This window comes from Mesoplodon mirus, assembly GCF_964341445.2.
Source record: "Mesoplodon mirus genome assembly, chromosome: 2".
Classification (NCBI taxonomy): domain Eukaryota; kingdom Metazoa; phylum Chordata; class Mammalia; order Artiodactyla; family Ziphiidae; genus Mesoplodon; species Mesoplodon mirus.
This window is the reverse complement of record NC_138977.1, coordinates 45,546,104-45,569,580: the sequence shown is the minus strand read 5'-3', so window position 1 is coordinate 45,569,580 and position 23,477 is coordinate 45,546,104. Positions and strand designations below refer to the sequence as shown.

General features: G+C 45.1%; 1 protein-coding gene across 5 annotated transcripts in view; it reads left to right on the top strand.

Moving 5' to 3' along the window:
• Positions 1-23,477, top strand: part of SEPTIN11 (septin 11) — a 104,303-nt gene that overhangs the window by 59,842 nt on the left and 20,984 nt on the right. For all 5 annotated transcript variants that reach the window (XM_082611426.1, XM_082611425.1, XM_082611424.1 and 2 more), the window contains exons 4-9: positions 428-614; positions 3,794-3,955; positions 8,234-8,330; positions 9,754-9,922; positions 17,095-17,227; positions 19,900-20,087. In XM_082611426.1, coding sequence (XP_082467552.1) covers positions 428-614; positions 3,794-3,955; positions 8,234-8,330; positions 9,754-9,922; positions 17,095-17,227; positions 19,900-20,087 — 936 coding nt within the window. The remainder of the gene's footprint in view (positions 1-427; positions 615-3,793; positions 3,956-8,233; positions 8,331-9,753; positions 9,923-17,094; positions 17,228-19,899; positions 20,088-23,477) is intronic.

The following is a 23,477-nucleotide window of genomic DNA, read 5'->3' as shown; positions in this document are numbered from 1 at the left end:
ATGCAGGGGATACGGGTTCGTGCCCCGGTCTGGGAGGATCCCATATGCCGCGGAGCGGCTGGGCCCGTGAGCCGTGGCCGCTGGGCCTGTGCGTCCGGAGCCTGTGCTCCGCAACGGGGGAGGCCACAGCAGTGAGAGGCCCGCATACCGCAAAAAAAAAAAAACAAAAAAAAAACAAACCTTCTTCTGGGGCTTCCCTGGTGGTGCAGTGGTTGAGAGTCCGCCTGCCGATGCAGGGGACACGGGTTCGTGCCCTGGTCCGGGAAGATCCCACATGCCATGGAGCGGCTGGGCCCGTGAGCCATGGCCGCTGGGCCTGCGCGTCCGTAGCCTGTGCTCCGCAACGGGAGAGGCCACAGCAGTGAGAGGCCCGCGTACCGCAAAAAAGGGAAAAAAAACCCAAAAGAAAACCCTTCTTCTGCCCTAGCTATAAGCCGATCGTGGAATATATCGATGCCCAGTTTGAGGCCTACTTGCAAGAGGAATTGAAGATCAAACGTTCTCTCTTCAACTACCACGACACCAGGATCCACGCATGCCTCTACTTCATTGCCCCCACTGGACATTCGCTGAAGTCCCTGGACCTGGTCACCATGAAGAAGCTGGACAGTAAGGTACTCACTGCTGCTCTGGGTACTGTCCACTCTCCTGTAAGATCACTTTTATCCTGGGGCCCCAATTTACCTCTGCTTTCAGTGTAATTTGGTGTTTCGTTTTAAAGATTATGTTTTAGAGCAGTTTTAGGTTCACAGCAAAATTAAGAGGAAGGTGCAGAGATTTTCCACATACTCGCTGCCCCGTGGCATGCATAGCCCCACTCCCACCCATCATTCCCATGAGATGGTGCATTTGTTACAACTGGAGAACCTACAGTGACACATCACTGTCACCTCAAGTCCATAATTTACATGAGGATGCACTCTTGGTGTTATACATTCTGTGGGCTTAGACACATTTATAATGACATGTATTCATCCCTGGAGTATCATACAGAGTAATTTCACTGCCCTAAAAGGCTTCTGTGCTCCACCTGTTTATCCCTCCCTACTTCCTAACCCGGTATTTGTTTTTTCTGGTTGATGGAACCATAGGGTTTTGAAAAAAAATGGTTCAAAGCCTCTCTGGATATTAGGACAAAACAAAACAAACAAAACCATGTAGCTTATTACAAAGTATTTTTAGTTCTTAAATTAGCACTAGCATATGCTCTGTTGAGGGTTGGGGAAGTATACAGTGGAGACACCTAAAGGGTCGTAGGAAGGGTTAAATTTAGGGAGATTGAACTATAATTTCATGCTTTGTTTATTTTCTTAAAAACTTTCTTTTAAATCTCTCTTTGAAAGGTTTTTACAGGCTTGGCTTTAATTTGAAGTTTAACATGCAAAAAAAAACTTTATTTTTTTTTATCTATGTGATAAGGATGGTCCAACTTCTTAGATTTTAAAACTGAGCTGCACCCTGTGTTCAAAAGAAGTAGAGTCTCAGATCAAGTCTGACCCCTAATCTTTGCACATTTATAACCTTTCTCCTTCACAGCATTTGGAGGAAGGGACCGATGAGTTTGACAACATTTGATGATCTACTTTATGATTAATTTGATTTTCCATTTTGAAATAAATGGAAGACAATACATTCTGAAATAAAGAAGCAACAGGTGACAACAAGGACACCCACACAATTGAGCTATAGTATTTCCTCTTAGATTCTAACCTCCTTTTGAGTTCAATGCAAAGTCTTACCTTTAGAGGGCTTTGTTGGGTGTTATTTTCTGTCCAAACAACACTGTTTAAAAGATGCTTTTGCTCCGGAGGGACATAATAGTGAGAGAATGCTGAGAAGATCAGCCTGTCCCCAAGGCCTCTGCCTGTACCAGCCCAAAAAGGGCCTGCGGGCTGACACCAAGCCAGGCACCCGGGGCCCCCAGCTTGCGAAGACGCACTGCTTTACAGAAACATATTCTACCAGCCAGAAAGGAGTCCTGCAGCTAGAGCACTCATGGGAGAATAAATGGAAACCCTTCCTCATCTCATCTGATTCAGCCTCAGTGAGCCATCGATGGTGGCTCACTGGGCGGGGAGGTCTGCTTCCTGGGCTGTCGGGTCCTTGAGAGCAGGGCTGGGAAGCAGACAGAGGGAGGTGGCTTCCTCACTGAGGCTGAGCTTGCAGACCAGCCAGGGTGATATCCAACAACAGGATTATGCTTCAATTTAAAAAGGGAAAGAAAATAAGGCAAAACAAACAGCTAATCAAAACAAAACAATCACTACAAAGCTGGTTAAACTGCTTTCAAAGAACTATTATTGTAGAGCTGGAGTGCTAGGGAGTATCTGAAAACGGTGTTGTCAGAGGTTTGTTGATCCAAGTAAAGTGAAGAGTTAAGGCAAACATATGACAATGTCAGACAAGATTTCCAGGCACCTGCCACTGAGGAAGAAGAGATTTTAAATATAAATTTGCTTGGTTCTTCCATCTACTCTAATCAAATTGGCCAAGAAAATATGAATCTCTGCCATTTTGTCCATGTTGATATTAACCCAATACTAAGTGTGCACAAAAGTTAGCCAATACAAACCATAGGGAGGGGTTTGTTCCCCACGTCCTGGTCCAGGCATTCTCCCACCCTCAGTGATGTCTGTCTCACTGAGGCAACTTGCTGCAGGAAGCCCATCCATGATAAGGTTAGGATTGGGTTGAGGAATAGGACAGAACAGATTTTTCCATCAACGGGTCATCTCACTCTGGTTTATAAAGGATTTTTGATTTGGCTCTTGGGATAAAAGGAGAAGCAAAGGAATGCAGATGTGACCCGGAAAACCCCCCTAAAGACCCCCTCTTCTCTGGCTGGGACTGATCGCTTTCTCACTGAGCCTGTTCCCTTTTCACCTGAGCTGGGTGAAGAGCATGGTCCCCGGGGTAGCAACTTGTTGAAACCTCTGTACCAATCAGGGAGTGGAAGAAAGTTAATTGTAAAAAATCCATTTTAAAGAATGTGTCCTGTGGACAGTGCTGGGACAAGTTGGGAGCAGAGGGTCCCACCTCGGGCTTTGGGGCTTGCGCTTGAGGGTCCTTGGCTCTCATTCTGGGCTTTCTGCCATTGTTGTCAAACTTCAGAGTTCTCACCTGGTCTTTGTATCTGATGCTCTGAAAGTGAGCCTTGTCTTTTGGCACCAGGTCTCATTCTGGCACAAAGAAGTAATGTGATAGAAGCTGATTTTCAAGAGAATTAGTTGGTGTGGTTTTGAAAAATTTAAAAGTAGGTGAAATCAATTTTGTTTTGGTTAATATTTAGGTTCTCTGCTTCCAGCAGTTCTCAAGTCATCAGAAGAAAGAAAGGATGCTCTCCTGCATAGAGCTGAATATTCCACTATTCTAACTAATGAAAATCTTGGTATTAGGCTGTTAGAAACATGCAAAAATCAAACTCCTAAAGTAGCTGGGAGGAGTCAAAAAGGAGTGGTTACTCAAAGAATAGGCTTCTTTGTTACCGTTCTTTGTCATAGAGTAACACTTCCTTTTACACTGTAAAGAAGAATGAGGTGGCATAGAAGAGGAAATTACGAGGATGCTTTCTTTCAGTGCCAGATGGGAGCGAGTAAAAATGTTCAGAGATGGAACTAAAAGATTATTCCATATCTTCTTAATTTTGTATCTAGGTAAAAAGTCCAATATTTAATATCATCTCTATTTCTAAGGGAAGGCTTACAATTTCTGCTTCTTTGTTTTCTATATTTTATTCATTTGTCTATTTTTCTTACATTGGAATCATATAAAAATGGATGTGTTTGGTTTATAGGTGAACATCATTCCAATAATTGCAAAAGCTGACACCATTGCCAAGAACGAATTGCACAAATTCAAGAGTAAGATCATGAGTGAACTAGTCAGCAATGGAGTCCAGATATATCAGTTCCCCACAGACGAAGAAACGGTGGCAGAAATTAATGCAACGATGAGTGTAAGTCCTCAAGTAAGAAAGGACCAACCAGTGATTTTCCTGAAAGCTTTTCTTAGTAGCAGCATTGTGCAGTGGCTAGAACATTGGACTAGCATCTAACGTACTCAGTGGGGTCCAGCTCTGCCACTGTTTCAAGTCATTTAATCACCCTACTCCTCAGTTTGTCCGTCTGTCAAATGGGAGAGTTAGACAAGATCTCAAATCTCCTTCCTGCTTTAACAGTTATGATTTCCACAGCGAATCTTGTGGGAAGGGAATGCCAGCCCAGCACCAGTTCACACAAAGCAGCTTAGAGGAACTAGCACTCCGCTTGCTTCTGCCAGTGTCGGCAGAAACATGTCCACCTGCCTCTCTTTTGCTTCTGTGATTGGTTCCTGCCTTTTTCTCCTTTCTGCATTCCCCACCCTTTCCTGAATCACGAGGTAAACTGGCAGTGGAGGGTACAGTTTCCACATCACAGGGAGGAATGGTCAGGAGATAAATGATGAAAGCTTCAGCAATCTAAGTGTGCCTGTGATATAATCTCTCCTGAGGATACTCCGTCCTGCTAGTCGATACCCAAGTCTTTCCCACTGCTCCTGTGTGTCTCGTAGCCGTGGCTCACCTCTGTGTCACGTAACTGTACCCATCTTTCTTCAGTTGGGAATGCCCGACTTCTGTAGAAGAAGCAGCATTCTTCACACATAGTTGATGCCCACTGAGGGTTTTTGGAATTCTTAAAACTGAAGGTTAGCTTCAATGGAATGTAATTAGAAGCTGTTAAATAGCTTGGCCTTCCCTGAATACATGCTCGAAATTGATTCAGAAGTGTGCTGGTGGCAGTGGAAGTCAGTCTAGACTTTTTAATTTGTGGTCCATTGAGGTATGTTCTACCTTCCTCAGATCTGATCATGACAAGTGTCTAATCAAGTCATTATTAAAGGCACTAAAGGCGCTCCTTTAATTAACAGTTTTATTGAGATATAATTGATATACTGTACGACACCCATTTAAAGTATACAATTCAGTGGTTTTTAGTGTATTCACAGAATTGTACAACCATTGCTGCAATCAATTTTAGAACATTTTCATCACCCCAGAAGGAAACCATATACCTTTTAGATGTCAGCCCTCTAACCATCCAGACACTGGCAACCACTAATCTACCTCCTTGTCTCTGTAGGTTTGCCTATTCTGGACATTTTATATAAAGAAAGTCATACTGAAGCTTATCTAGAGAATTAAATGACTTGGTTAAAGCCTTCCAGTTAAGAGCAGCACTGGGATTTTGACCTAATCCACCTGGTTCCAGTCTTGTTGCTGTTTGCCATCGTAATTAGGAGATCAGACTAATTCCACAAAACTGCTTCTTCCTTCTTCCATTCAGCATACGGACTTTTCTAGATATGGCTGTTATCATTTAAGGAGGAACTTTTCCCATAAATCACTCCCAACATGATTAGGGCTTTGGAAGGGAATGTAACTTTCCCCTTCTCTGGGAAATTGTTGAATTTAAAATTTTAGGGGGCGTCCCTGGTAGCCCAGTGGTTAAGAATCTGCCTGCCAATGCAGGGGACACAGGTTTGAGCCTGGTCCGGGAAGATCCCACATGCTACGGAGCAACTAGGCCGCTGCACCACAACTACTGAGCCTGCGCTCTAGGACGTGACTACTGAGCCTGCGTGCCTAGAGCCCATGCTCCTCAATAAGAGAAGCTACCGCAACGAGAAGCGCACGCACTGCAACAAAAAAGTAGCCCGTTCTCACTGCAACTATAGAAAGCCCGTGCATAGCAACGAAGGCCCAAAGCAGCCAAAAATAAATTAAAAAAAAAAAGAATTTAAAAAATAAATAAAATTTAGGGATGTCATTGATGCAGAGATAGACCAGCTTGGCTCTGTCCTAGTCTGGTCACACTGAGTCATGTGACCCCCTCTGGCTGTCGTGCTCCTGTGTCTAGGATAGTAAAGGGTCTGGAATCCTTGGAAGGAACGGGAGAGCAGATTCTTCCTGGGAAATGGCCATGAGGGCGTGCGAAAGGAAGGTAATCATAGGGGAGAGCGACTAGACTTACTCAAAAGGCAGAACCAAAACCAGAGGGCAAAAGAGCAGTGTGGGCTTTGGGCCCAGTGAAGTGCACGTTTAACTCTTGGTGCCTCCATCCCAAGTAGTTGGTGGACAACAGATTCTGTTTCAACTCACTCAGAAGAGATAGCATGGAGGGAATTCCTACACAGATTCCACCCCTAAAGTTCTCTGGTTCTGGTTCCTGAGAACTTGGTGATAATAGTAGTGCCTGACATTTTGACATTTATGGAGCACTTATCACTATGCATCGGGCACTGCTCCAGGCTCCACATTTAATGTCCACAACAGTCCCATGGACCCAAGCGGAGGAGTGTACTTGGTTATAGCATCATTAAAAGCTCAGGCTGGGACGGCACGTGTTTATTCCGCTGTAGGACTGCAATTTGGGGTCAGTGGGATTCAGGAAGTAACATGAATGAGTACCATCCAATTTTTCTCTGTATATCCCTTCCCGTCCTTTCAAGTAATTTTGCATGGCCATGAAACTAAATTAGTGTTAATTTTCTTGGAAAGAAAATACCCATGAATCTTTGCTCTTTTTCTCTCTTTATCAGATTCACAGAACTGATACTCCCAAATTCATTGTGCTCTTTATCAAGGAATTTTCTTATAGGGTCTTCCTTGCAGGCAGTTCCTGGTGATGAAATCCCATATGATATGTGGAAAGCAGATTTCATTGGCGGTTGCTTTCGTCACTCAGGTCGAGTGGAGGGGTCAGTTCCCTGGGTCGTCACAGCAGAACGTGGGCTGGAAGGGTCCTATTACCCCTCAGCTCCAGGGAACCACATTTCAGTTCCAGATGCTGAAAAAGAGAACGTGCTTTCTTGCCTTCCTACAGAGTGTGAGATGAACTAGAAAATATAAATATCTGGAGCACCAGACCAAATACCAGTTAGGCGGCCTGGGCTGAGGATTTTGCCAAGCTCTGGGAGAGGCTCTGGCTTTAAAACACTCTTGTCTGTCTCCGTGTATCTGTAGTGGAAGAGCACCGGGTCAGGGAGCCCTAAGTCATAATTCTCAGAGCAGCCATTTCAGATGTTATTCTCACTTGCTAATAGGAGAAAGATAGAATTACTGTTTTCTCCCCGGAATGTAGCCATAGTTACCAAATAAACCAACGTGGCACAGCCAGTTGTCTTGAATAGTATCTCTGCTCAAGGTAAGTTGGGGTGCAAGGCTTGAGCCAATAATTTGAGCTAAAGTATATTTGACTTGAATTTTGTGCAATGATCAACTGTCTAAAGCAGTGCTGTTCGGTAGAAATATAAGCCACACGAGTAATTTAAATTTTCCAGTAGCCACATTTTTAAAAAGTAAAAAGAAACATAAAGTTAATTTTGAGAACTTATTTAACCCAGTATATCAAAAATATCATTTCAACATGTAACCAATATAAAAATTATTAATGAGATGTTTCCATAGCAGGGCTTTGAAGTCCTCTGTGTGTGTGTGTATTCTTTTTTTTTGTCGTACCACGTGACTTGTGGGATCTTAGTTCCCCAACCAGGAATTTAATCCAGTCGCTGGCAGTGAAAGTGTCGAGTTCTAACCACTGGACTGCCAGGGAATTCCCCCAATGTATAGTTTATAATTACATACATCCCAACTTGGACGCATACCTAACTTACTGCTAACATATTTAAAAGTTTTTCAATATGAAGTAAGTACCAAAAAGACAATTTTCCTTCATGTTTGCATCTACGTTAACAAAACTGGTTCTTCTTTTTTTTTTTTTTTTTAAGAAGATCTGAGTTTGAAGCAAAGTGAAATGCAGTCCTACCAAAACAATAAAGTGATAATTAATGGAAAAATATTTCACACTGCTTCCCTTTAAATGTAAATTAATTAAAAGTAAATAAAATTTAAATTTTCTTCATTTTACAAGCCTCATTTCAAGTGCTCAATAACCACATAGACCAGTGGCTAGTCTCAGGCAGTGGACATCCCACGCTTACCATATAATCGCAAAGACTCCTAGTTTCCCCCTGAGTCCAGCTCATGTCAGGTACTTGGTATCTGGTTGAAGGGGGGTCGGATACACGAAGCCCAACCCCACTGAACTGTTGAGCCCCTCGCTCTTCTGCCCTCCCTCACCCATTTCTCCTGCCCCGAGCAGAGGCCTGTGGGGGGAGGGGGCGTGTGGAAGCGGAGGAGAGCATGTGTTTGCAGCACGGGGAGGGTAACCGCTCTCTGTCCTTGTGTTGCTGGCAGGTCCACCTCCCTTTCGCAGTGGTCGGCAGCACCGAGGAGGTGAAGATCGGCAACAAGATGGCAAAGGCCAGGCAGTACCCCTGGGGTGTGGTGCAGGGTACGTGCACATCGCGGGGAAGGGGTTCCTCACGTGTCACCCCCAGGGTGGCTGTCCCCGATGGGTTTGGGCAGGTCCTTGATGTGGGCAGGTGGAAGGGGCCAGCAGGGTTTTACACCTGGCAGTCGTGGAGGCCAGAAAGAAGCAGGGAGGCTGGGAAGCAATGGAGAGAAGTGGCTGCAGCCCTATAGTGCCTATGAGGCAGCCCCCCAAGAATGCTGGGTTGTGTGGGGAATTTCGTATAAATTCCTGCTGGAAGAGAGATCTTCCCTGGGAGTTTGAATGAGTTCTCTATCAGCAAAGAATAAGAAAGCTGCAAAAAGCTTGCGAACAAGAGGATACTTGTTTCTCCATTATCTCTGGAAAAATTGTCTTCTTTTTTTTTTTTTGTGGAAATTGTCTTCTCAGTAAATATCTGAGAACAAGTGACCTATAATTGTAGGACATGACCACAATCTCTAACCTGAAGACATTTCCTATGTCACTTTGATGGGCAAGGTCTTAGATTCTATTACCAACCCTTGTGTGTTCTGAAGGAGGGATGTCCAGTGCTATGGATTAAGTAGAGTGGCTGCAGAAAGTTCCCTCATTGGCTTACGATACATCAGTCCTCCGTTTCCTTTGTTCTGAGGAAAGGCAATAAATCTGTGAGACATGAGAAAGCACAGTACCTTTGAGATATGTAGGAAAATTATGGTTTTTATCAGTCTTCCCAAATTCTCTATAATAGAAAAACTTGCTTCATAGTGTTGTTGATAAAATTAAAGGAGATGATACATAAAAACTGCCTTGTGGGCTTCCCTGGTGGCGCAGTGGTTGAGAGTCCGCCTGTCGATGCAGAGGACACGGGTTCGTGCCCCGGTCTGGGAAGATCCCACATGCCGCGGAGCGGCTGGGCCCGTGAGCCATGGCCGCTGAGCCTGCACGTCCGGAGCCTGTGTTCCGTGACGGGAGAGGCCACAACAGTGAGAGGCCCGCGTACCACAAAAAAACCCCCAAAAAACTGCCTTGTACAGGTCCTGACAGCACGGAGGGGCAGAAATCGGCCGGGCTTTGGAGCCAGAGGTGATGGGGTCTGAATATAGACTCTGCTGCCTCTGGGAGGTCAGCCTGCTCATCAAAGCCACGCTCTGCGCCTGGGAATCCTGCTAGGCAGAACTGCTGCCAAGAGCCAAGACAGTATTGGCAAAGCTCCTCCCACGGTGCCTGCCCTCAGCAGCCACCCTCATCATCAGCAATCATGGTCTCTGCTGTCAGAAATCCTGTCTTTGTAGGGGTGTAAGGAGGATCCAGTGAAGGATCTTCGGGTGACCTTGAGGCCTCAGAGATTTCAGGGGCAACGGTAACTACGTCTTAGATCACTTCAGATTTTAGTGACATCTCTGCTGAGAGCCCTCCCCGCTTTCTTCCCCATTTCCTGCAGTTGAGAATGAAAACCACTGTGATTTTGTGAAACTTCGGGAGATGCTGATCCGTGTGAACATGGAAGATTTGCGAGAACAGACTCACACCCGCCATTATGAGCTGTATCGGCGCTGTAAGCTCGAAGAGATGGGGTTCAAGGACACCGACCCTGACAGCAAGCCCTTCAGGTATGTGGGCACCTGGCAGTCAGGCCCCCCAGGCAGCGGTGTGAGTGGCGTGCTGGCGCATCACAGAAATGCTTGTCGGATTGAGAGGTGGGTGGTGGAGGGACCTGGCGGGGGCAGATTAATAGCACGGATTGCCAGGCATTGCGATAACCGCTTTATTTGTATCATCTAGAGTACCTGATGCAGCTGATGTCATTATTGCATCCCCATTTTACAGATGAGGAAATGAAGGTACTGCAAGTGTAAACAGCCTGCCCAAGTAGGAAGTGACAGGTGTGAGTTTTGAACCTCTGTTCTTAACGGTTATACTCACAGAGGCACAGACCCTGGTCCAGGCATTTACAAAGGTGTGGATGCTCACTACAGTTTGTCCCGTTCATTTTTGCCAAATAGGTTTAACTTACCATGTCTCCTACTTTTTGACGTGCTCTTACTAGGTTCCAGTGAACCAGTACAATTCTAACAACACGAATGAGTAGTAAAGGAAATAACTTACAGAACATTTGCTGCGTATTTTCCCACACCGCTGATGGATGGAGAGGAAGAGGCAAAACGTGAAGGGGAGAATATCGAAGTTCATGTAGAATTAGGGGCCCCGCAAAGGCCAGGCCCTGTTAGAGCCCAGTGGTGGGGAAGGGTCGGCGGGGGCAGAGTGCCGGGGCCACTCCAGGCTTGGGGAACGGTCAGAGGAAGGTTTGCCGCCACCTGGTACAGGAGAGGATTGCTCTGTGCATACTGAACCCATACGGCTTCTTCACGGGGATCTGAGTTGAGGTGATGTGAGGTGTGTCTGTGCTTGGCGCCTGTACTGATCGGGGGCCACGGTTCCTTGGAGAAGACTGTTCTCCTCTTTTGTGGCTGGCCTGGACTCCCACTCAAATGCTCAGGAGCTGGCTGGCCGCGGTGCCTGAGGCAGCCTGTGTGCAGAGCCAGTGGACTCCCTCTGCTGGATCTGAGCTGCCATTGCAGTGGCAGGGAGGTTATTTTCTTGGAATCTCTTTAGTTTGGTGAAGTCTGGACTGGTCTCCCAGTGGAGTGCTCCTGTGGAATGTATTTGGTGAGAACAAATGGAGACCCCGGACAGAGGGCTTCTAACCAAAAAGTTAGCTTCTAGCTAAGTTTGCATCACTTAGTCCTGCTCTAGGGGCTTGTAAAATTGGCCCTCTTCATTCACATGAAGTGTGCTTTCCGAGGCGGGGTAGAGGATGATGCCCTTTTGTGTACACAAGTTCAGGGGATTGAACCTTGAAATGCATTGACCAAAAAATAGCCCCTACACAATCAAGCCTACTCTCTGGTTATTAAGCCTGAGGAAGATGGTTTTTGTGTGGCAGAGACTATCTTTATTTTTTCATAGAGGTTTTTTTTTTTCTTCTTCACCCATGCATAGAGATGAAACAAAAGGAACCACAGTAAAAATGGAACCCATGTGCCCTCCACCCTCATTCAAACCCAGGCGGTGTTGAAGGGTGAAGGGGCAGCAGTGTGGGTTCAAGTCTTGACTCTGCTACTCCCCAACTCCTTAACCTGCCTGCGCCTCAGGTTCTTCACCTGTAAGACGAGGAACTGGGCTAGATAAGGGGACAGTGAGATCTAGTAGGGGGACTTTTTCCAGAATGTGCCACAGAGGAAATGCTCTAGGCTCTGTGGACCATGCAGTCTCTGTCCCAGTGAGTCAACCCCACCCTTGTAGTGTGAAAGCAGCCAGAGACCCTAACATAAAAGAACAGGAGTGGCTGTGTTCCAATAAAAATGTATTTACAAAAACAGGCAGGGCCAGATTTTGCCCTCAGGCTGTAATTTGCCAGCCCCTGGCCTAGATCATCTCTTGGAGTCCTGAGCTGCCTGCAGAAGTTAGAATGCATGTGACTGTTTCTTAAGTCTGTTAGAGGTAACTTACCTCCCCAAATTTTAAGAACCATTCAGCACAGCTGTGTTTTTTTCAGCTCTGGAACTTGGAGTCTGTGATGCAGGCCCCTTCACTAACCTTCCACCATCTCGACCAACTGGGGTTCCTGGTTCCCAGGAACCAGGGCTGGTGAGGATTTCCTGCTGCTGCCTGTGTCTCTGCGTTTGAGTTACAATTTCTCCTGCAAGGCCAGGGTAGCTGCCGCCAGGAGGAGGTTGCTGGGTGGGTCTGGCAGGTCCTGCAAGGCCTGGCAGAGCTGGATTCAGCTCACTGCTATGGCCTCCCCGTCCCCAGGGGCTTCAGGACCTGTGGTGGATGTCGCTGAGGCCTGACTTGTAGAGAACGTGCTTTATTCACACGTATCCCCCTCCCCATCTGGTTCCTTTTCTACTGGCCTGAGGGTTCCTTTTTGAGGATGAAAAGGAGGGAAATATATTTTATATAAAATATATTTTGTATATGTAAATATTTTATATATAAATATATTTTATATATATATATGTATATATATAAAACCAAGGCCTTTACTCTTTTCCCTGTATAAGAAAATAAGAAACAGAGAAAAGTAGACCTTCTAAAAATAAACACCTTCTATCATCTCAGTTCCTGGGAACCCTGGAAATAGTTTCTCCTCTTAGAAACCCACTCAGTCAACCTCCAGTGGCCCTCTTGGTGCAGGCAGGATCATTTGGAACATGAAAGTTGGCTTTGAATCACATGTCTTGGCAGATAGCAAGGTGAAATAAACTTGGTTTTCCTCTCCTTGGAAACCACTGCTTTACAAAGGGCCCAGCCTCTCCCTTGGAGGAGTTTCCAGCCTCCCCAGCATTTCCTGTGAGCCTGACACTGAGAGTGCAGGAGGGGACACAGTTAAGGAAAAGCAAAGGCCACAGTTAATTTAAGGGATTTCCCAGAATTACACCTTCAAAGTCATCATGCCTGGATGCTCATAGAAGACTTTTTTTCCCTGTGAATTTAGGGTGAGCTTGGAGGAGTATCAGTGAAGGACTCAAGGCTTTTATATTCTCAAAGTAGAGGATCCCTTCACGGGTGTACAGTGAAGCCCACCCTCCCCTCTGGGCACCCTGTGTCCACCACTTGCCCTCTGGGTGCCACTTGTGTTTATACCACGTGTTTATAAAGCAAAGAGTGGCCTCGAAAGCCGAGGCCCATAAGTGGGAGCTCCCCTGAATAGATGACACCGTGTGAAACCAAAGCAGAAGCTGGGCAGGCCACATTTAAGCCTTGGAAGTACGTCCCGGGCACAAAAGCTGAATCTGTCCCTGGTGCTTTCCTTCAACCTGCCTGCGTTCAGCGTTGTGCCTCTCGTGTCTTGCGGTGGAATCTCTGTCACTACACGTGTCTATGTCCAGGCGTCAACCTGCTTTCTCTTGTGCTGCATCTTTCCCACCTGCTGCTCTGCAGCCCCAGAGCTCATGCCTCACCCCAGCCAGAGCACCCATGCATTCCCTGGACCCAGGTCCCCCAGACCCTGGCCCCTTTCTGGCTGGCATTGGAGGAAGATGGGGGCGGGGATGTCACACAGGAGCGGGGATGGGTCTTGTCCCTGCTGCTTGTCTCCTGAGATGCCACCGCCCTCTTCCTAACACTCCATCCTCACCTCAAAACACCACCGTCTCCTTGACTCTACCTGTCAGGTCACAAGTGCTCCTTTACTGCCCCTCTCTCAAGAAATCACAAAGTTTTCAGGCCCATGGGACCATACATTTTTAGGAGCATGGAGGGCTCACTTCCCCAGCCTTGGGAGGTGGGGCTCCCACCTGAGCTAGGTGGCCCAGCTGAAAGTCCCAGCTCTGTCACTTCTTCACTGTGTGACCTGCACAGGTTACTAAGCCCCTCTGTGTCCGAGTTTCTCCATGTATAAAATGGGAGGTGATAATAATAGCTACCTCACTGCGTTGTTGTAAGGATAACACATGTGCGTGTGTAAGTTCCTCCGTAAACCCCAGTGGCGGGTGGTGCTCTGGCCTGCCCCCCGCTGGGTGGTCCCGGAGACGTAACAGGGAGACAACTGTGCTACGTGAATTACCGGAGTGCACGATGAACTGGAGTGTCAGTGCTCGTTCTCCCTTCCCTTGACCTCCATGAGCAAAGCCTGCCTCTCCCAAAAGCTGTTAGAAGAGAATGAGAAGATAAAAGCCTCAGTTTCAAACCAGCCCAAACCCTCATGAAAAAATTGTTCACTTCTCACTTGGAAAAGGGTGTTAATAACTACAATTAAAAATTAAGTTGGAAGAGCTAGATATTGCAAAAGATATCATCACTTTAGGTATCTGAGAGGGTACTATAGATGCAGTTCCTTCTGGACTGGTTTTCACTGGCTGGAAGCATAGGGGAGGGTGTCTGGTGTCTCTCATTCACATGTGGATTTCTTCAGGTGCCCGGGGAGTAGGATCTGTGACTGCATTGCTAAGAAACCTACTGCAGGTGACTCCTTGGAGTGGGGGGTTTATGATTTCTTTCTCATACATTGCTTATGCTTTCCAGTGTCAGAGTTGCAAAGCTGGTTCCTGTCCCCAGATGCAGCCATCTAATAAGCAGCATGTGTTGAGGCCATCTGGCTGGTGGCAACATCGCTCCCTAACCTTTCTCTAGAACATGCGCTTTCCAGCTTTGGGCTGCAACCTTCACTATCAAATGTGTTCTACATCGTGATCCAATATACACATCGTGAAGTGACACCTGCTCTTAGAGTTTGCACTGCCTTTCTGGTTTCTTCTATCCTGTTCTCTAAACTTTTTCTTTTAACATACTGGTTAAAACCCTTGATTGGGTCATGACCCATAGTTTGAAAATGGATCTCCAGAAACTGGAGCCTAAGCTAGGTTGTGGTTGGGACTGGATCAGGTCGAGTCATGCTGAGAGGTCTCAGAATTCCAGTAGCATTACCCAAAGGACCTTCTCTCTGTGGGTCACTTAACAGAAGTTTTCACAATTAAACAAATTTGGCTCTAAGTGAATCAACTTAAACAGGTCTTGTTTTTTTTTTTTTTTAATTGAGGGACATTTCAGAGCACTTAAGACAAGCAGTGTTTGGCAGACTAGTTACATCAAGTCACCTGGAAGCATTTTAAAAATACAGATTACTTTTGCCTTCGCCTGACATCCTGAGTCAGCATCTCCAGGAGTGGAGTTAGGAAACTGCTCAGAAAAGTCCAGTAAAACATGCCCAGGCGACCCTGACGTGCTGCAGGGCTTGGGAGCCCCCGTGCGCTGTGGCTCTCCTAAAGGGAGGTCACACATTGCATTTTCCTTTTGTTCTTTTGCCTTGGGAACCCCACTTTTGAAGATTTCTTGAAACTAGCGATCTCTGGAACACACTTTGGGTCATGTTTCTTGGTAGTGTTTCTATACTAGGTGTCCCACTGCTTGTTAAGAAAGAAGAGGGGGCTTCCCTGGTGGCGCAGTGGTTGAGAGTCCGCCTGCCGATGCAGGGGACGCCGGTTCGTGCCCCGGTCCGGGAGGGTCCCATATGCCGCGGAGCGGCTGGGCCTGTGAGCCATGGCCGCTGGGCCTGCGCGTCCAGAGCCTGTGCTCCGCAACGGGAAGGCCACAACAGTGAGAGGCCCGCGTACAGGAAAAAAAAAAAAAAAAAAAAAAAGAAAGAAGAGGAAGATGGATTCATTATCTTAAAATGAACAAAAACTGGGTTCCCCCCAAATTTCATAGCAGGGACAAGTCATCCTCTGCCTTTGGCCATTCTGACACAAATGATAGTGATAAAGAGTTTATTAGAAGCTAACAAGCAAAATCAAACTCACGAATTATTTTATAGTTTCATTATCCATGCATTTCTCTCTCTCTGTGGCTATATAGCTTAAATTTCAAGTCCAAATATTGCTATTAATATTAGGCAACACTAATGTCGGCCAAACTTGCTTTTGTCTCCTAAGATAATGTGAAAGCCAAATATACCTCCAGAAACTCCAAACTCGTGATTGTCCATTACCCAGGCAGTGTTGACACTCTTGAGGGCAGGAGAACTGATTGTTCAGCAACCAATAAGAGCATTGATTATAGAAGTATAAACAGTCCTAATTAATGCATTTTGTAAGTATGCTGCTCTTATAAACGTATGTCCACATGCACACGCCCCTCCACCACCTGAATGTTCTTTTTCTCCTTCTACATGGACAAGTGTGAATGCTGGGGTGGCTCTGCATGGAGCCTGGGCTCATCCACAGGCGCTCTTCATTTTGGAATCAGCACTTTGGATGAATTTGGTCCCTAGGTAAAAGTGGATAATCCTGCTGCAGACTTGTGTAACTGTAACAACCCTTGTTCTAGGGAAACTGCAAGGGAGAGAGAGAGATAGCAATTACCGGCAAATGTATCTCTGTTTGTGTAAGTGTGGGTGTGGGTGTCTGGTTTTTTTTCTAGTTGTGTTACCAAAGGTGATTTTTCTGTAAATATATCTCTTCTGACTTGGAGGTAAAACTGCGTGATGGCCTTTGCTTTAAAATATTGGGCCCCAAGTTCTGTAGACAGTCAGGGGCAGGATAAGGTTTAAAATAAAAATCAAACTCCTCCCTGCTCTGTTTACAATTGGTAATACCACTTGAAGAGCCGCAATTTTCTGTAACACCTTTAGATACACTATTGTCTCTTTAGGTGGTTCACTGAGTCTGTTTTCTAAACTGGGGGCTGGAGGAAGACACGTGCGGGGGTAACATTTATTAAGCACTGATGTGACCTCAAATGCTTCACTCACTCTGCCCACATTTACCTCCCGAAATCATGGGCCCCGGAAGGCATTGTATTCAGAGAACATTGAGGCTGAGAGGCCGTGCCCTTCCCAAGATCAGTCAGTAAATTGCTGTGAACCCAAAACCAACCCTGGTGGGTCTGTCTGGCTCCAGTGCCGATGCATTTCTCTCTCTACACCCCCTCCATCTTCTAAAATTCTAAATCACGTCTTCAGTATCTACGTGGTACTGAACTGGGAGATACTGGCCAGCCCAGGCTTCCCCCATGTGAATGTATGTAGCATACAGCTTGGCCAGTAAGAGACATCCCATTAGTGCTACACTGTACTTATTGCCTCATCTCTGGTTCCTGATGTGCTTTTCTTTCTGATCGCCACATAACTAAAAAGAAGATGGTGCCATTTTGTGTGTCCTTGAACCTGGTGAGTTGGCAGCCTTATTTATTTTGAGGAAGTGGCTGGGTAGGAATTGTCTGGACTGAAATTTCTTATCATGCAACTCCATGACACTGTCCTTGGTTTGTGGCTTTTGAATAGTCTTCAGGAGACATACGAAGCAAAAAGGAATGAATTTCTGGGAGAACTTCAGAAGAAAGAAGAAGAAATGAGACAGATGTTTGTCATGAGAGTGAAGGAGAAAGAAGCTGAACTTAAAGAGGCAGAGAAAGAGGTAAGCCATCTGTCCTTGCTTCCGGGGGAGACACAGACGAGACAGGCCTTCGTGCTGCTCTAAGCACTTGCTACATATATTCTATCACACGAGGGGCTACTAACCTGGTACGAAGAGTAGGGCAGCCAGTCTTATCCCCATTTCACAGATGGTAACACTGAGTGTCGTAAAGCTTAAGTTATTTATGCAGTCACATACCTAGTTAGTAGCAAAGCCAAGACTAAAGCTAGAACTTAGGTTTCCAGACCTGATCCCACATTCCTTGTAACTCCATATTTCATCGATTTACAAGTGATGAAACGTAAGATTTGCAATTCTGGGACCATTATTGTCTCAGTCTACCAGTCAACTCAGTGAACTAAACGGTGGAGGGCCCTTTGCCCCTGTCTGATGGAGGACGGGCTCCGTCCGCCGTGTCTGTGCTCTGGCTTCCCTCTGGGACGCACACCCCTGGCTCCAGTGTCCTGCTGACTCTAGTTCCCCACGCCGAGCCCAGGGTAGCTGCATCCTAGAGGTTCCCATGGACTCCTTTTTTATTTCCAAAGAAGTGTTTATTGATTATTTGAGTTTTATTTTGAGAAGTTTCTTGAAACACAAAGTATAGGTTTTGGTATGGAACAAAGTTGTTTCTAATAATTAAGCACACAGACACACAATTAAATTATCACTTTAAAATATTTTAAGTACAGAAAATCTGCCTAAAACTGCACAGATGAATGTATATTTCATTATAATGTACCCATTATTTAAGTTAAACCAAGAACTTAATTTAGTTGCCATTAGATTAATGAAGTGTGGAAACTTTTAAGGTCACTTGATTAAATGTAAATGCATCCTTTTTACTTACATTTGTTTCTTATATGTAGTACCCTAAATACACAGCTAAACGTGTGCATAGAATATTATAAAATGAAATAACAATGAATATTTTCAGATGTACAGATTATTTCACATTATGATGAGTAGTAATTTGATCTCATTTTAAGTAATATTTTCATTATAATAAGATACAGTTTTAGCAGAGTCCAGAATTAAAAAGTCAGTTCTCTTCAGATTTTAAAATGACCCAATTAATTCTTTAGCTGATATAGCTCAATGAATATTACTCATTTTACCCTGTTAAAAGATAAACTGAGGGACTTCCCTGGTGGTCCAGTGGTTAAAAATCCACGCTTCCACTGCAAGGGGGCATGAGTTCGATCCCTGATCAGGGAACTAAGATCCCACATGCTGTGCAGCGTGGCCAAAAATTAAAAAAAAAAAAAAAAAAAGATAAACTGAGGCACATTAAAATTTGTAAGAGTTTATCTGAGCAAACATCAATTGGAATCAGGCCCCATGGATTTCTGCTGTAACAGTCACCCCAATGAGAGAGAGCAAGAAATAGGTTTGCCTTAGATAATAAGAAAGTTAGAGGTTATTTAAATAGCTAAGTACTCACCCTAGTTTTGCTGCAGAGAAAGGAAAGTTGAGCCTTATTTGCTGTTGGCTTTAAGTATCAAGTTGAATGCTAGGTAAAAATTCTAGAATTATCTAAATAGTAAGGATTTTCCCCTCCCTCCCTCCCAGTTTTTTTTTTTTTAATATAAATTTATTTATTTTTGGCTGCGTTGGGTCTTTGTTGTTGTGTGCGGGCTTTCTCTAGTTGTGGCTAGCAGGGGCTACTCTTTTTTTTTTTTTTTTTTTTTTTGCAGTACGTGGGCTTCTCACTGTTGTGGCCTCCCCCGCTGCGGAGCACAGGCTCCGGACGCGCAGGCCCAGCGGCCACGGCCCACGGGCCCAGCCGCTCCGCGGCACGTGGGACCCTCCCAGACCGGGGCACGAACCCACGTCCCCTGCATCGGCAGGCGGACTCTCAACCACTGCGCCACCAGGGAAGCCCATGGGGCTACTCTTCGTTGCAGTGCGTGGGCTTCTCCTTGCGGTGGCTTCTTTTGTTGCAGAGCACAGGCTCTAGAGCACAGGCTCAGTAGTTGTGGCTCACGGGCTCTAGGCACGCGGGCTGAGTAGTTGTGGCGCACGGGCTCTAGAGCACAGGCCCAGTAATTGTGGCGCGTGGGCTTAGTTGCTCCGCGGCATGTGGGATCTTTCCGGACCAGGGCTCGAACCTGTGTCCCCTGCATTGGCAGGTGGATTCTTAACCACTGCGCCACCAGGGAAGCCCCCTTCCAGTTTTTGTTTCTGCATTTTGTGATAATTTTCTAAATTCAGTTTGTCAAGGGCCAGAAATTTCTCCACATACTCTTCTTATTTGAATAGTATGGATACATATATCTGTAGTCACTGTGTAAGTCTCTAAGTAAATATAGATTATACTTTTCAAAAAAGGACCGGAACTTTTCTTACCACTAGGGTGAGTTTCTTATTAGGAGCATGGGTAATTTTTATTTTCTTCTTTATGCTTTTTACAATGAACACGTATTTTATTATCAGAAAAAGTGCATAGAGATTCCCCTTAGTGCTAAGGGGTCCAAGTTTCAACAGTGTGTAGTGCTCCAAGGGATGCTTTTCACCACCTCGGCCTGGCTCAGCACCAGACGGTACCTCACTTGTGTAACTAAAACAAGGGCAGTGGCACACACACGTTCTGCTTCTGAACGGATCCAGGTAGCCTTACGCCAGTAAGCGTCCCGTTCCCTCCACCAAGCTTGTCTTCCTCCTCTTCTCTCCAGCTCCACGAGAAGTTCGACCTCCTAAAGCGGACACACCAAGAAGAGAAGAAGAAAGTGGAAGACAAGAAGAAGGAACTGGAGGAGGAGGTGAACAATTTCCAGAAGAAGAAGGCGGCAGCCCAGTTGCTACAGTCCCAGGCCCAGCAGTCTGGGGCCCAGCAAACCAAGAAAGACAAGGATAAGAAAAAGTAAGCGGGTGTCACCCCCATGCAGCGGGGCCCTCTAACAATTTATTCCTCTTGCATGTCTCTACTTTTCCCATTTACAGACTGGAAACTGGTCTATTACCAGAAAGATAAAAGCAAGAATTTTCTCTACAGTGCAGGGGAGACGACAAAGGTTTTTAAAGTATTTCTAAAGGGTACACAGACACTAATTTATAAAACTTGACCACACGATCAAGCAATCAGGACTGGAGTAACCTGTCATCTCCAGTAGTATCTTCTGCACCAACACTAGGACTCTTGAGAAGACAGTGCATTTCTCTTCACTACTCTCTGGAGACAATCCTCATGGCTCTTGATAAAGAGCATCCTAAAATTATGATTGTTAGAATTATTTTTCTATTCTCTGTTGTAAGGCTTAAGAAGTCAGTCATTGAAAGTTTTGTTCCCAAAATGAAAGATTTGGAAGAACTACTAGTGGCCACTAGTTTTCCCTCTAAATTCCACAAGATGATGAATCGTTTTATCGTGAAAATGGGATCAAAATGCCCGTTAAGACACCTCCACCAATTCTCAAGACACACCTGTACCCGCACAAAATTTTTTTAAAATATGGCCTTGATTTAATGTGCCAAAGGGTCAGATTCTGCTTTTGAGTTGTCACATCCTATGATGCTCCAATAGCAGGGGCCTGAATCCAGTGGGAGATTTGGGTCTTCCTTGAAATTCTGCTGTGATTTGAAGCTTTACATCAAATCACCTGAAAGACTAGAGGGTGCCATTTTATGACAATTACTATTGGTTTGACAGTAAGCACAGTGGTCAATAAGATACCTTTGAAGAAAACCTTAGTGGTAGCTGGGTGGTGAGCCCATGGATGCCACCCTGCTTTGTCTGTTTAAGGTGTGGTCCTCTGAGGGCAGTTTTCAGGATTCCTGCTCTTCATCCTTAGATGCTAAGGTTCTAGGGCAAAGGCTGACGACTAAGTAAACAATAAAAATGTTGGTACTGGAGTAGGCAGAGAATTACATTCTTAGACATATATGGCAGATAGGATTGAGCCTGCACAGCAGTCGAGTCCTATCCCGGGGGAGTGAGCTCGATAGTGGTGTTCACTTAATCTGAGTGAACGTGCAGACTTGTCCCTGAGGAATCTTGTTACGTTTCCTGTGGTAGAAACCAAAATGCACTGCTACAGTGACGTACAGAGAAAGTTTGAAATTCTGCTTTGCAAACCTTGACTTGCCAAGCTCTGAGCCAGCAGGAAATGTATGAAGAGAGCAGGGGAGCCAGCAGACTTTCTAAGCAGTAGAAAGGAGTTGGTGTAGGTGAGCTGTGATTTGAATGGGGTTGGTACAGACCCACGTGGTCAAAGGACTCCAGGGGCCGAAAATTTAGTTATGCTGGATTAATTTTGAGAGTAACAACTGCCTAGATTATAATCCAGTTCAAGAAAGCACTTTGTAGCTACACATGTTGGGAGAGCATCGGCCACTAATGGTGACGTTCCCCATGCAGATTCAGAGATTAGTGACTCTTCCAGGGAAGACAAAACGCAAGCCATTTGGCATCATTCCTTGTTGATCCAAACTAACCCAGGATAAAAACAGGTTGTGTGTGTGTGTGTGTGTGTGTGTGTGTGTGTGTGTGTGTGTGTGTGTGTACGTACACATCTATAGGCATGAATGAAACAGGAAAAAGCTGCTGACTCACGGTTTAGGAAACCCAAAGTCGAGTTTTTCTTACCCCGAAGCACTAAAGTGCATAAAGGTACATGTTTTAGAACTTAAAATGTTTATAGAAGACCAGCAATGTTCCAAGGATATTTCATGTATACTGGATGTGCCTTTAAGCAATAAAAATTCCGAGAGCTGACCAGTATTGTGCCTCCATTGTAAAAAGTATCTAGTAACAGACTTCTCCGTGCAAGGAGGTTTTTCTTGTCCTATAGAACATTTTAGGTTATTTTCTTCCCAGCCTTGGGCCTTAGCAGTGTATAATGCATTTCACGTTTATGTGAAGTGTGTGCGAATTCTATTTTAGCCTTATTTATACATTCTCATTTATTATTAATGGAATTAGACTTAATTTGGTGAGCAGTAGTCACCAGATTTTGTGCCTGACAAGGGTGCGTACTTTTCGGTAACTTCTATGTTCTTAAGCTTTTCCACACTTTCCCATTTGAACAGTGAAAGCAGTTGCCAGTTGGAGGCCTGAAGTGTCAAAGTTAAAAAAAAAAAAAAAATCACTTCCCTTGCTGCCAGTGGAGAGTTTTGGTTAGAGAGGACCGCAGACAGACAGTAATCAGGGTAACCAGAACAGTACTTGGAAAATAAATGGGAGGCTCTTTCCTCCTCGTGTAGCTGGAGGAGAGGCTGGAGTCACCACACTTGCCGCTTAGGAGCTGCTCCAGGGAGAGAGTTTAAAAAGAGATGCGTATTGATTCACCTGCCATGCTTCCACCTCAGAGCTTCACTTCGTTTTTCTAATAGTTTAAAATTCCGTTTTTCTATTCTAATGACACGCTCCCTCTTTAACGTAGGTAAGGCTTTGTACTTCTCCTTGACCTGTTAGTGGCATGAGAGCATATAACATTTCCTAAGATTACAGACAAGGTAGAACTAACCCTGGCACTGACATTAGCTGGACCCCCGCCTCCTGCCATCTCTGGCCACCAAGTCACTTTCCTTGATGGCGGCTACACCTCAGTGGTGGGAGTGCCCGAGGGTAAGTTGTTCAGTAGTTGTTCAGTGTTCATCTTTTCTGAAAACTTTGCACAGTTGCCAGCCAGCAGTTTGCTGGTTAAGATGAATCCATTCCAAAAACAAAGTTTTAAAAATCTATCATTTTAAAATGGTACCTGGCATCTGATAACTATAGTTTACACAATCATCCACTCATCTTTTCTTTTTTAAAAGAATATTTTGATTCTTCCTAAGGGATGAAGTTGCATGTTTTGGACTTGCCTCAAATTAGACATGTGAATCTTGGCATTGCTTTATACCTAGGAGGGGGAAAGCTCCGGGCATTGCTTTAGCTGTAACCATATAATGATTGTCCTTTTTTTTTTTCCCTCCCAAGTAGATTAATAGCATGTCCTCCATCCACTATATTCCAATCCCCAAGTTAATTGTTGAAAGACATTTATTGTATATTCAGTACCGATGTGATGCCCAAATCTAATAGATTATGGTTTTGTGTTATTTGAGAAGATGAAAGTCAAACAGCAAATCCTTTCACTAGAACATGTAGTGGTTTCAAGAAGTCACTCATGAATTCTGAATTACCTGCAAATGGAAACTAACCACGTGTTCTTTAATTCAATATTAAAATTTTGCTTTTGCTTGTCATGTAGAATAGCTTACTCAAATTTTTGGTTTTAATTTCTGTCAATTCCATAATCATTGCATGAGC